The 13,956-nt window shown below is 40.9% G+C and overlaps 1 protein-coding gene across 1 annotated transcript in view; it reads right to left on the minus strand.

The window, feature by feature from the left end:
* Positions 1-13,631, minus strand: part of LOC134535029 (pancreatic lipase-related protein 2-like) — a 40,423-nt gene extending 26,792 nt beyond the window's left edge. Inside the window, exons 1-3 of the mRNA XM_063373860.1 lie at positions 13,493-13,631; positions 2,011-2,162; positions 259-372 (exon numbers count right to left, since the gene is read on the minus strand). Of these exons, the coding sequence (XP_063229930.1) occupies positions 259-372; positions 2,011-2,162; positions 13,493-13,574 (348 nt within the window). The 5' untranslated portion in view covers positions 13,575-13,631. The remainder of the gene's footprint in view (positions 1-258; positions 373-2,010; positions 2,163-13,492) is intronic.
* Positions 13,632-13,956: the final 325 nt, after the last annotated feature.

A 13,956-nucleotide genomic window follows, 5' to 3' on the forward strand; every position in this document is an offset into this window, starting at 1 on the left:
AATGAGAAACGCCCGATCAAAGCTTTATCGAACCACAGTCTGCTACGTTGGGACGTCTCACAAGACAGCAGCCAATGAGTTGGTGACATTTGACCGAGTGTACGTAGAACTATGGAGTTCAACCTGTAGGTCATTGGACCCGCGAATTTTTCTTGTCCCTATAATAATAAGTGTTTTCAATGAAGGAGAAAATGAATAGGTACTACACGGCGCCTGGGCGCGCACTCTACATCGGTGTTCAGTAAGTGGCTGACATACCTTGATCCAGGATTTCCGTCCGTTCTCGACGTAGCCGTGGCATATGACGTAGGTGAAGTCGTGCTGGTTCACGTTCGCCCGGTAGAGTGTGTTGGGGTCGCTCGCCGAGAGATACTGCGTGGCGGAACAAACAAAAATTGGTTGTCTGTAAAGTCGGTTTACGGACGATAGTTTAACGTGACAACGTCATAACAAAACATTGATGAAATGATTACCTACTTTATGAATAAAATTGAATCATTTTTATTTTAATAATTAAATAATAAATACTTGAAATTATACTAGTAATCAGATTTTTAAAATGCAAGAATAATTAACCTTTATTGACGAAATTTTTGTTGTAATAAGCAATGAAAACCACATTAACTTTTCACTTCACTTTATAAACAGTCGAGTGGAAGAGAGATAGATGCGGCGCAAGCGTACAATGAGCGTAACGGGACACAGCGTAACGGAACAATGTGCGTAACGGGACACTTTTTCGTGCGTGTAGCCGGCGTTCATCGATTTATTAGACGTCACGTAAAAATAAAATCGAAAAATTAATCGAAGGAACGTGCCATTAAACACAAGAATGTTTGTTTTAGAACTTTCCTTTTTTTTTTACATTTCGTCATTGCTGGTTTGAACTTTTTTTTGTCACATGGGAACTTCCAGGACGGACAAAACAGATGAATACACAACACAAAACACGCAGAAAACAAGCCCCAACTGTTCTGTCTCAGGATGGCTATTGTGTTCGTCTGTCTCCGTTATGTGTAGCCCACACTATATGTTGCTGGGTTTTGCCTGTATTTACTGTTCTTGTTGCAAGAGCCTCATCGTTGTTTAACCAGCTGTGTTCGTCTGTGCTATGATATTTTTTTTTGCCTTATTCCTTCCAAAGGAATCATCTGAGTTATATAACTTTTGACGTCGGCTAGTTTAAGGCGGGTTTTCTGTGTGTTTGTGAATCGATTTTTTTTTATTTGTCCGTTCTTGAGGTTTTATCTATGACATGCGATCCAATCATGAACACAGTGCAAGAGTGTGAAAGGTTTGCGTCCTGACCTGCTACTGAATAAATTCCGCGAAATCTGCGCATAAGTATATCTACCCATGACCGTGGACGGTTTTTGCTCGCGAAGAATTTTTCCACTCCCCCCCCCCCCCTTGCAAGAGTGGCCACGACGAACTTGATTCCTCACCATGGCCCCCACAAGGGGGGGGGGGGGGGGGGCGGCTGGGTGGACCCTTGGGTCCAGGGCCCGGGCCCAGGCCAGTTTATTATTTTAATGTTTAACTAATACAATTCAGCAATTTAGCAATCGAGAATGAATTGGCCACGAATCTTGACTTTTCCGATGTAATTGATGATTTTGGGCCGAAGAAAGCTCGAAAAAGTGTTATTAAAGTTAAGTAGTCTTTATTTTGTAGCCAGTGTCCATGTGGTTTACATAGAAACCCAGTTTTATTTTTCCTGTAACTATTTTCATTTTTATCTCAGTGTGTGAAATAAATATATATATACTCGCCGTGGTTATTTTAAAGTAAAAAAATAACTTTATAAATAGAGCTTATTTTTGACTTGTGAAATAGAAACCATTATTATACCCTGTGTTTTCAGGTTAAATAACATTCTGAAAAGAGTGTAGGTAAGAAATAACCATGCAGTTATAATGTAGCACGTGACTGTAAAATTGAGGGAGGGGGGCCGTCTCCGATCCTGGGTCCAAGGCCCGAAATATATAATGTGGAGGCCATGTTCCTCACCTGACACCTGTTGCTGTTCCTCCTCGTGAGGAGACAGAAGTTGGCATGGATCTTCTCGGGGTCCTCGGGCAGGTAGCTGATTGGCCGGTTCACGTCGCGCCAAGGGTAGAAGTTGTCGAAGCATCCGTACGGCTCGTAACACACGGTCATGTCTGCGCGCCAAAAACAAAAACAAAAAAACGAAATTCGCTAGGGAAACGAAAAAAAAAGAGAGAGTTTTTTCAGCACTCGCCAGGGATGTGTAACAATGTCAAGTGTTCGCTCATGTGTTCGCGTGTTGCAAATACTTAGGGCCGTGCATATTTCGCGAAAAGATTCAGAGACTAGCTGAAAGTTAAAACACTATAGCATCATCTGTGTTTCGTGATTGGGTGAGTTTCTTTCAGGTACATCACGATTGTTAAAAAATGCCAATCACAGTAAGTCATTGCGGAACCAAATGCGTCCTGAGTGGCTCGTTCAGATAAGGCAACGAATTCTCTCGCAGACGGCCGCCGATCACAAGGAAGAAACCGCTGTTGCGCGTATACCTTGTTGCAGTCTAGTAGGTGTTCATATTTATTCGAGAAAACTGCCTGCCCCTACAAATACTCATATAATACGAAACTCGGACACGAAATTTTACGTAATATTCTTTAAATTAATGCCTTGCGTGATAAATATAGAACGCAAATTGTGTTTTCAAAAGCATTTCTTGACGCGAATCACACGTAGTTTCTGCAACCGCCGCTAGAATTCATTGCATGAGCAGCTACGTCGACTATCAAACCATTAGTTTTGCAGAGCGAAATTTTAAACTTTAAAAAGAAACGCTCTGATAAAAGCGAAAAAGACTTGAAAATAAAACTGAACCCCGGCTTTTGACCTGATTATCGACAAGGAAGTTTATTAAAATACAGGCCATCTTGTAAAGATTCATTAAAAAGTTAATACTTTTAAATTTACCTTTGCCTTTGTGATATATGATTCACGCCATCCGCCACAGATGGCAGCACCGTGTTACACATTTCCGTTCCAATGCCACCTCAGTTCGATTCGCGAAAATACTCCTCCCACGTGCCGTATACAGAGAGGTAGGATGTTACACATCAATAGAAACAACTGACAACAATTTATGACCTATGTGTGTGAAACGTGATAACTACAGGCCGGAAAATTTGGTGGATTTGAAGTGAACTTCGCGTTGGGTTAGTTATTGCTCCGAAGCATCTTATGTATCCAGTAAGCCTCGTTTTGCTTGTTTATTCAATATTTCACTTGGTAGATCGCTTAGGAAATGATTTATTACGTGTTCAGTGTTGATTGTACAGCAATGAGATCTATTTGGGATCAGATATTGTAAGAGGCTGAGTTCATTGTATTTCCCAAAACACAACATTAAAAACTCTAAAATGAATTGTCTTTACATGCAGAACGATTCCCACTCTGAAGTCTGTAAAGAAAACAGACGCTCTCGTGTGAGCGGTATAGCTTGTAGAGTATTGGGTCGGGCTCGAAACCAGTACGCTGCAGATTCATATTCTGATATGCTGAAGTTAACATGCGTTCAGATTTTATTTGGCGAAAAATGCCTTCTTCTAGTGATAACCTCCAAAATAATTTAATTCCCGTTTCAAGTTTTTTTGGTCACGAGATGTGTACATTACATATGGTTTATATTTTCTTGAAGCTAAGTTTAAGATACATTAACGTTTTTGAATAAAACACGACAAAAATTAATAAATTAAAAATTCCTAAGTGATTTCCTAAACACAATTCAACTGAATTTTGGTTTCAACTATTTACATTCGAGGTCTTCAATTCTTGTCTAAATGGTCCATGAGAATCTTCAAGCAGTATATGCACTTTTGAAAATTTCCAACTAGAATTCAGTCACTAACTTTTATCTCACAATTGTAATATTTATTTTTTTTTAATTTTGTGAAGTGATATGAATTACACTCGCCACACAAAACTCACCTGGCGAACCTACATTCAAAGCAGTTTCAATCTTAATTTGTTTATTAATGCTCACGCGTCACAGACTTACATTCACAGGCTTGCCGTGAGGTCGACGTAAGGTGTCGCCAAACTGTGCTTCGAGACAGAAACCCATTTAGGCTGGAGCTTTCGCAATTCAAAAACCAACTTCCGCGATGCAGTTGGGTTTCTCTCCTATCTGGGTGTTTTTTATTAATATTTTACTTTTTTTCTTAAAACAGTTAATAAGGGTAGTTTGTATGATTGAAACTAAGAAGAAAATCGTGTCTTATATGAAAATGGAGGAAGGGAGGTGGAGGAGTGATTTCGTCATTCAGTTCGAGCAGTTTTTAGAGACTTTGGTATCACACATGCAAATAGTCCACGTGAATTTTCACAGTCTGGGTTGATACAAGATGAATATATAGAGACCGGAAAAATTCGCGGATTCATTTCGCGATAGGCTAGAATTCAAATAGTTATACCTCAGTGCTGCCTCTGCTATTGGCTCACAACTCACCTGGATGACTCTGGGCCAATGAGAAAAACTCAACTAAAACAGCATCAAATCACAGACTGCTACGTTGGGACGTCTCACAAGACAAGCAGCCAATGAGTGGGTGACATTTGAATGAGTGTACGTAGAACTGTGGAGTTCATGCTAGAGGTCATTGAACCCACGAATTTTTCCGGTACCTATGAATATATATATATATATATATATATATATATATATTCACAAGTTTAATTTTGAATTTATATTCAAACAAACGGCGATGCGAAACATTAATGTTGGCGTCTTTTCTAAAAAAAAAAAAAAAAAAAAAAATGCTGGTTGCCAGATGGTTCTATAAAAAAAAAGGAAGGAGGGAAAAAAACAATTCCCTGCTAATCCGCCGCCAGCTCTAAATGAAATATTTGTAAGTCCAGCAAAGCTCGAATCTGCCAGAACTTGCGGAGAATCCGCCCGCTAAGGTGGCAGAACTGATGACAGATGAGCGTCTCGAGCGGACTGCAAGCGAGCCGAGCCGCGGGGGAGAACTGCTGACTCCGTAGCGGTGTCTCATGTCTCTTCCCGGCGTCTCGCACGTCTCTGTTCCCGGCGTATCGCGAGACGCGCCTGTGCCGCCCACACCGCGCGCCTTTACTTGGCTGTGCCCCCCCCACCCCATTTTGATAAAACCAATAGCACCCTTGCAATTACACAAATAAACGCGTTATCAATCATCTGCCTGCGAATTCGCGAATCACAACTGGAGGGGGAAGGGGAAATTTCGCGGTTTCATTTCGCGACAAGATAAAAATTCAAACACGTACACCAACAAATAGCTTCTGCTACTGGCTCACAGATAGGGCCATGCATAGAGACCTGAAAAATTCGCGGATTCATTTCGTGTTATGCTAAAATTCAAATACTTTTACATACGTGCTGCTTCTGCCATTGGTTTACTGTTAATCTGGAGGACTGAGGGCCAATTAGAGACTCTCACTCATAGAAGTGTCGAATCACAGGCCACCCAGTCGAGACGACTCACAAGTCAGCAGCCAATGAACAGTTGGCATTTGCCCGAGCGTGCAGAGGATATTAAAGTCTATTCTGAAGGTCAATGAACCCGCGTTTTTCCGGTCTCTAGCTATGCATATTTCGCGAAAAGATTCAGAGACTAGCTGAAAGTTAAAACACGGTAGCATCGTCTGTGTTTCGTGATTGGGCGAGTTTCACTCAGGTACAAGTGATTATTACAACACGAATCAAAGTAATTCATTGCGGAAACAAATGCGTCAATGCAACAAGGTATACGCGCACCAGCGGCTTCTTCCTTGTGATTGGCGGCCGTCTGCGAGAGAAGTCGTTGCCTTGTTTGACCGAGCCACTCAGACGCATGAATAACTGTGATTGGAGTTGTAAAACAATCGTCATTGTAACTGAAAGAAAGAACCCCAATCACGACACATTGACGATGCTACAGTGTTTTAACTTTCAGCTAATCGAGGAATCTTTTCGCGAAATATTCATGCCCCTAGTCATTGCACACGGGCTTTATGCGACGACCCGTAATCGTAACGGCCTCCGGAAAACTTCACACGCTAGACTCGGTGCTCGTCTAGGATAGAACATTTCGGTTTGAGCCGGAACCATTATAGGACTTCTTATCGCAAAAGTACCGTTTGGTAAACTTCCGCGCTGTTTGGACTGATCCCGCAGACAGAACATCCAAAAGACAGTCATTTCGGTTCTTGGCGAGGAAATTGACGTTATGAAAGGGCTCGCGTTTGCAGAATTCCCTCCGTTAACCTGTTTCTGATTGGCGAATGAAGCTCGCTTCGCACTTGACTAGGCCGATGTGTAGAGACCGGAAAAATTCGCGAATTCATTTTGCGATAGGCTAAAATACAAATAGTTATACCTCAGTGCTGCCTCTGCAATTGGCTCACAACTCACCTGGATGACTCTGGACCAATGAGAAACACCCAACCAAAGCTTTATCGAATCACAGGCTGCTACGTTGGGACGTCTCACAATACAACAGCCAATGAGTGGGTGGCATTTGACCGAGTGTAGGTAGAACTATGGAGTTCATCCTGCAGGTCATCGAACCCGCGAATTTTTCCGGTCCCTACCGATGTGAACTCAGATTCTGTATGCTGTATGCGTGTGTATGATTCTCTTGAAAGTCACCGCGTCTTGTTTAATATATATGGCAGCTACAAGTGTAATACGCGGAAATGTCGAAGTTTGAACTCTGAACACTTGCATGTTTTTTTTTTGCGACAATTGTTATTGGAATAGAGTTGTTTTGACGTCCTCCAAAGTAGGTCAAACCAATAACAAGGCAACACCAACTGAGAGATCGACTATCGTTCAGGCCATTCGAAACTAAAATGACATCTTCTGTCGTGAAGACGGTGGCCAAAGAACACACGACTTAAGTCTCGAGACAGCACAGTGTCACCAAGTCTAGCCTGTAGGTCAATTATCCGGCGTAAGTTCCAGGCCTCTGCCGAGATTTTAAAAAAAAAAGAAAATGAAGTTACACTGTTTGCAAACCATCCTGTCAAAAAAATTTTTTCTGTGAATCATCATGCGTGCCCACTACAAAATATATGAACATAAAATATTGTTTCCCTCGTCCCCCTTCACAATTTACAAGGCTTTATAAATAGGGAGGGGAAAATTTCGCATTTTCAAATATTTCTAGGACAGACTCCTCAGTTCTGTGTACACACCGGCTGCCGCATGGCGTGACGTCTTGTCTTGGGAGCCTGTGATTCGGCAATTCTTCAGTTGAGCGTTTCTCATTGGCTAAGAGTATTCCCTGTGAACTACATGCCAATAGCGGAAGCAGCTTAGAGGTGTACACGTTTGAAGTTTATCCTATCACGAAAGGTATCCGCGATTTTTTCCGGTCCTAATTATATCGCCTACGCGAACAGTTTGTTCATTGTAAAGATTTTCTAGTTAATTATAAGTTAGTCGTGAGATCCTTAAAAAAACGTAAAAAAAAGAAATTACAAATAGACTGTAAAAATTTGCAGACTAATTTTATGGTGGACTAATCTCTAACCTCTCCTTTTTTTGTTTTTGTGAATTCTGTTACTAGACTGTGGTTTCTCTGCCAGGAAAAGTAAACATAACACATACGTTTCACATTGGCCTAGTCAAATCAACTAACGACTGCAACTGTCGTATCAGTACACTCCTGGTGACAAACTACAGCTCACTGAACTCCAGCATTTTTTTTAAGTATCCAGCTATAAAATATTTTATTATCGAAACTATTTTCTTGTACTATAACTAGGGACCGGAAAAATTCGTGTTTTCGATGACCTCTAGGACAGACTATACAAACATCTACTCTCTCAGACAAAATACCACCTGCTCATCGGCCACTAACTCCTGAGACCTGTCAAAAAGAATGTTAGTGATTTGATACTTGTTTTGTTAAGGTTTCTTCATTGGCTCAGAGTCATTCAGATAAAATGTGGCCCAATCACTGAAGCAGCATGAAGGTAAGCGTATTTTGATCCTAGCATATCGCGAAATCAATCCGCGAATTTTTCCGGTCTCTAACTATAACTAGAAACATGGAAGTTCGCTTTATATTATTTAGCGTTAGTCTAGAAAGAAAAATGTTTGTACACTTTATAGTCTCTGATCATTGGATGACGGTTTATTTAACCTGTCTTGGAGGACCAGAAGTCAAAGTAAAGCACCTAGAAAAATCTGACCAAATAATCTGACCAATCATCTCAGACCCGGAGAGAAGGTGAAACCTGGGAGCAGCCAAAGAACAAATTAAATATACTTGGTTAAGCATACGTTTTTATATTCTAGCCTGGTATCAACAAAAAACGGGAATTTTACAATTCTCCTCCCATACCAAGGAACTGGGAAAATTCGCGGTTTCGATTACCTCCAGGATGGACTCCACGATCCTATGAATACTCGGGCAAACGTCACCTGTTCATTGGCCGCTGACTTGTGAGGCATCTCAACTGGGTCACTTGTGTCCGATACTTTTTTTTTTGGTCGAATGTCTCTAACTGACTCAAAGTAGTCAAGATTAACAATAAACCAAATTCAGAAGCAGCAAACATTTATAATTATTTGAATTTTAGCACATTACGAAATGAATACGCGAAATTTTCCTGTCTCTGCCCTTACTTCATTCACGTGAAAGACAAAAATTATATATCAGTACGATTTGTATGTATCTGTACCTCGAATGCATGAGACACAATTTCAAAAGAAAATTAAATTTTTCCCGAGAGAAGTTTAAAATTTAAAAAAAAAAAAGTATCTCATTTAGTTACTCTACTATTTTCTACATAAATATGTGAAAGTTGGACATATCTTAAATCTTAGTATGGTATGCCTCTAGGAAGAACGTCAAACGATGGTCAAAAGTAGACGAAGAGCCCAAAAGTGGACATACGCAGTGTCATGCCTCCGATGTACAGATATGTTTTGATTTACTTTCAGCGAAGCCTATTCATTGGTCAAGCGCCGGCCTTCAACGCGAATAGTCCTGGGTTCGGATCACATGAACGGGCGAATGGCATCCACGTGAATAGCTTTCTTTGAAGTTTGTGGTATTTGAAAGATTCACTTAGTCGTGGAGACGACCCCAACCACAAATACTTGTGTGTTGCTCTGATGAATGGGCTACAGGTTCTTCTTCTACTCTCGAGACCCCGAAGAGCACACAACATCAACAGTGACCAAATCAAGCACATTCCGGTCGAAACAACACTTCTGTTCTCACAAAGCACTCAGCTAATGGAGAAGCGAAAGGAATCTGGAGGGTTGAGTCTAAGTTTCAGGTTAATTTCAACCTGGAGTCGAAGTAATCCGTGAAATTTCAAGTCCCCCTGTTTGTTAAGTTTGGTCAAGTTTGGAATGCCGAAAAGGAGGAAACACAGTACCGTTAATTACTACCAACTGTGTTATCATCCAGTTAAGTTCTAGCGTATTCAGGTGTCCCAATGGTAAATGGGTCTAGCAAGTTTTGGCGTGAAATTATGATTTTGTTGGAAGTGTTTCTGGACAGGGATTACAGAGATTTAAATCTCTCTCCCCAGGAAGGAAAACGCAAAAAAATTATGAGAAACTGTGGGAGTCGGGAGTTTACTAAATCGTTTATAAACTTCGGCAAGTTAATGACATAGGACCTGAGATAAAGACGAAAAGGCACTTAGATTTTTGGTAAAGTTTTACTTAAGGAATTTTGCGCAGTTTACGTTTATCCGCTGAAAACTTAAGGCGCTGGGACCTTCGAGATTTATGTGGGTTCCAGATCAGGGCTTTCGCTCATCTTTCTGTGTGAATATGTGAATCAATGCCTGATTAAATAACTCTAAATTAATTCATACTCGAGGTGGGTTTTCGACCCGCGGGAAAAGGAACGCGGTTTTCACGAGTTCATTACAAGTTTTCAAATGTACTGTAATTCACTAAGCTTGTTCCAAAAATAATTATTTGCATGACTTCCCAAAGATTTTTTTTCTGTCAAGAAACTATAAAAATGCAATGAATAATTCAAATTAATTAGTTAAAACTAACTAAGAAAGTGATAAAGTTTGCTGATGAATTCTTTTTTTTCCCTCCTACTTTTAATCGAGAGTAACAAAGTTCATAAACAAATTTTTATCTTAATGGGAGCAGCATCCTTGGCCCGAAATCTTATAAGACTTTTTTGTACGCAGACGACTATTTCTGGAAGAGAGCAAGGATTATTGGCGCCTAAGGCCGTAAACACTTTAATTTCCACGAGGCATCTTACAGTGTGAGTGAGTGTGTGTGAAAGTCATCGGTAGGGACCGAAAAATCTCGTTTTTTCAATTACTCCAGGATATACTCCACAGACCCTTGCATGCTTGGCCAATAGTCACCTGTTCATTGGCTGCCTACTTGAGAGAAATTCCAACTACGTAGTCTTTATTAGATACTTCTCTTGTTGAGGGTTTCTTATTGGTCCAGATTCCTTCGGATAAAATGAGGGCCAATGACATTAGCAGGGTGAAAGTATAACTATATTAATTTTAGCTTGTCACGAAATGAAACTGCGAATTTTTCCTGTCTCTTGTCATAGGGATGATTACAAACCAAGAATATTTCCACATGTTTCATCAATTCTGTACCTCGAAGGAATAAGCAAATATGTATGTCCTTTTTTATCATTTGTACCAACAGGCCAATTTATCTATATTGGCTGCTGACTTGTGAGTAGAGACCGGAAAAATTCGCGGGTTCATTGACCTTCAGAATAGACTCCAATATCCTCTGCACACTCGGGCAAATGACAACTAACTGTTCATTGGCTGCTGACTTGTGAGTCGTCTCGACTGGGTGGCCTGTGATTCGACACTTCTATGAGTGAGGGTCTCTAAATGGCCCTAAGTCCTCCAGATTAACAGTGAACCAATATCAGAAGCAGCACTTAGGTAAAATTATTTGAATTTTAGCATAACACGAAATGAATCCGCGAATTTTTCAGGTCTATACTTGTGAGGCATCTCAACTGAGTGACTTGTGATTCGATACTTCTTTGGTCATGGGTCTCTAATTAATCCAGAGTCCTCCAGATTAATTGTAACCAATAGCAGAAACAGCACAAAGGTACAATTATTTGAATTTTAGCATATTCCGAAACGAACCCGCCAATTTTTCCGGTCTTTATTAATCAGTAAAAAATAGCATATATTTTAACACATCAAAAATACATTCAGTAGGGCTCACCAAATAGTTTATTTACTAATGACTGCACATAACAATTCATTAATTTTTTTTGCATGAGGCAACGCTCCACTACGGAAAATTTTTTCAGAGATATTATATTGTTTAAATAAAAAAAAATTATGAACATACGTTATGCATAGTACGCTGTCAAAACCTCATCTTTCATGTTTTCACGACCTATGTACAAAATAAAAACAAAGTAAAAACAAGTTACAGTATGTAACTGTAACTTTTCATTATAAAAGTCAATGTTGATGGCAACTTTGTTGGGACGTAATTATTATGTATAGATAAAGACCGGAAGTATTCGAGGATTAATTTCGTGACAGGTTAAAATTAAATCACTTGTACCTTTGCGATCCTGCTACTATTGTCTCTCGGGTCATCTGGATGACTCTGGGTCAGTGAGAGAGCTTCAGCCAAAGAAGTATCGAATCACGGTCAACCCAGAGAAGATACGTCTCAGTTGAACAGCCGGCGAGCAGTTTGCAACAACCCGGACATGCAGAAGACTTCGGAATCCATCGCCAGAGGTTACACCGAGTTCACGAAATCTTCACGAACCCCTGTCACCGAGCCCGAAAAAAAAAAGGCGGATTCATTCCGTGACATGCTAAAATTCAAATAATTGTCCATTTGTGCCGCTTCCACTACTGGTTCACTGTTAATATGGAGGACTTTAGGACCAATAAGAGACCCCCAGTCAAAGATATTTGTAAAATATATAATTTTTACATTTACATGATAACAACAGTTTCACTACAAAATAGTGCTCGCTGTAATACTGGACTCGTATTCTTACCCGGGCATTTATGCATTTGTTTGTCCCGATACCTCCAGTAGTTAAAGAAAAAAAAGGGGGGGGGGGCTTGTCTGCAAAGTCGGTTTACGGACGATAATTTTACGTGATAACGTCATAACAAAACATTGATGAAAAATTGCATACTTTTTAATTTTCAAATATTATTGACAGTTTTTGCAAATTTAATTTAAATAATTTGTTTAAATATAATCACGAACATTTAGTTAAAAAGCCCTCCTTAACCTGTTTGATATTAAAGAAGATTTTCTCGCACGGTCGTTGGCCGGTTCTTGCACGCTCGGCTCAGGCATAACGTGACAATTTTTCGTGCGTGCAGCCGGCGTTCATCGATTTATAAGACGTTATCACGTCAAAAATTTAATTTGTAAACCGCTCCCGGAAATATCTTTCCAGTATTGACTGCGCGCATCAATAAGCATAATAGAACAAAATAAATCGGATATTCGGTTTGTCCTTAGTATTACGTGTATGCAAAAAAAAAAAAGACTTACAGTATTTAAAACTATTCCTTGGCAACTGGTTTTCAAAAGAATCTTTTTTTTTTGTGATAGTACAGACAATTTTTTTTTATTCCGTGTGCAAGTTACCCAGTCGAGACGTCTAACGAGTAGAGACCAGAAAAATTCGCGGATTGATTTCGCGATAGGCTAGGATCAAAATACGCTTACCTTCATGCTGCTTCAGTGATTGGGCCACATTTTATCTGGAGGACTCTGGGCCAATGAAGAGCCCTTAACAAAACAAGTATCAAGTCACTAACATTAATTTTCGACAGGTCTCAGGAGTTATTGGCCGATGAGCAGGTGGTATTTTTTTGTGAGTGTGTAGATGTTTGTAGAGTCTGTCCTAGAGGTCATCGAAATAGCGAATTTTTCCGGTCCCTACTAACAAGTCAGCAGCCCAAAGACAGAGGTGCCCACCCCCCCAAACACTATGACTCACCCCCCTAACCTAATGATAGCCCCCCCCCCCCCCGAAATTTTTTATGCCATTTTCTCAATGATTTACTCAATTATTTTATAATATTATCCTTTTTTTAGTAATATATTTTATCACATTTTGCATTAGTTAAAACTGATTTTCTAATAACATTTTTGGTCATATCAGGTAATATTTCCATCCTGAACCGAAAGATGCAAAAACTGCTTTTGTTGAGGAAAGTGCAGGGTTGCCAATTTGATTTGCAAGATCCAATTCAATAATCAAAGCACCAGAAACGTATTTTCACATTAGAAGCTATAATAATATAAATAATATATACATTTTTTTCGTCTTTTAACCACTCTACCCCCACCCCCCACCCATGAAATTTTAATGACGCGGTCTGCGTCGTTACCACCCCCCCCCCCCCCTTGTGGGCACCCCTGCCAAAGAACAGGAGGCGTGCCGGGCGGGATTGAATCAGAGAGATCCCCGCGACCACGGCGTGATCGGAAGAAGAGAAGAAGCAGGGTACTCACTCTCGCCGTCCGGCGCGGCTCTCAGAGGCCGCAGCACGGCCGCCTGCCACAGCAGCAGCAAGCAGACAGCAGCGAGCAGCATCTCTCGTGTCCTGTACGGGTGCGCGTCCGGATCTGACTCGCCGCGCCGGCCCGCGGCCAGTAGATATCCCCCCCCGCGGGGTCAGCGCTTATCGGCCTGACGTCCTGCCCTCCGCGCGGCGTCACACGTCAGTCCCGTCCCCCCTCCCTTCCTCTTCCTCCTTCCTTCCCCCTCTCTCTTCTTACATCCCCGGGCAAGGTCACTCCCCCCTCACATTGCACTCGCGCTCCCTCTCCAGTGCACAACATCCTGCCGTTAGCGCTGTCATTATACACCATTCATAGGGACACCTGTATTTCGCGATTTCATTTCAAGTCAAGGTATTTCATAAAACACTGTAGCTTTTTCTAAGAGTCATGGCTAGAGACCTGCAAAATTCGCG

This window comes from Bacillus rossius, chromosome 8, assembly GCF_032445375.1.
Source record: "Bacillus rossius redtenbacheri isolate Brsri chromosome 8, Brsri_v3, whole genome shotgun sequence".
In the NCBI taxonomy this organism is placed as follows: Eukaryota; Metazoa; Arthropoda; class Insecta; order Phasmatodea; family Bacillidae; genus Bacillus; species Bacillus rossius.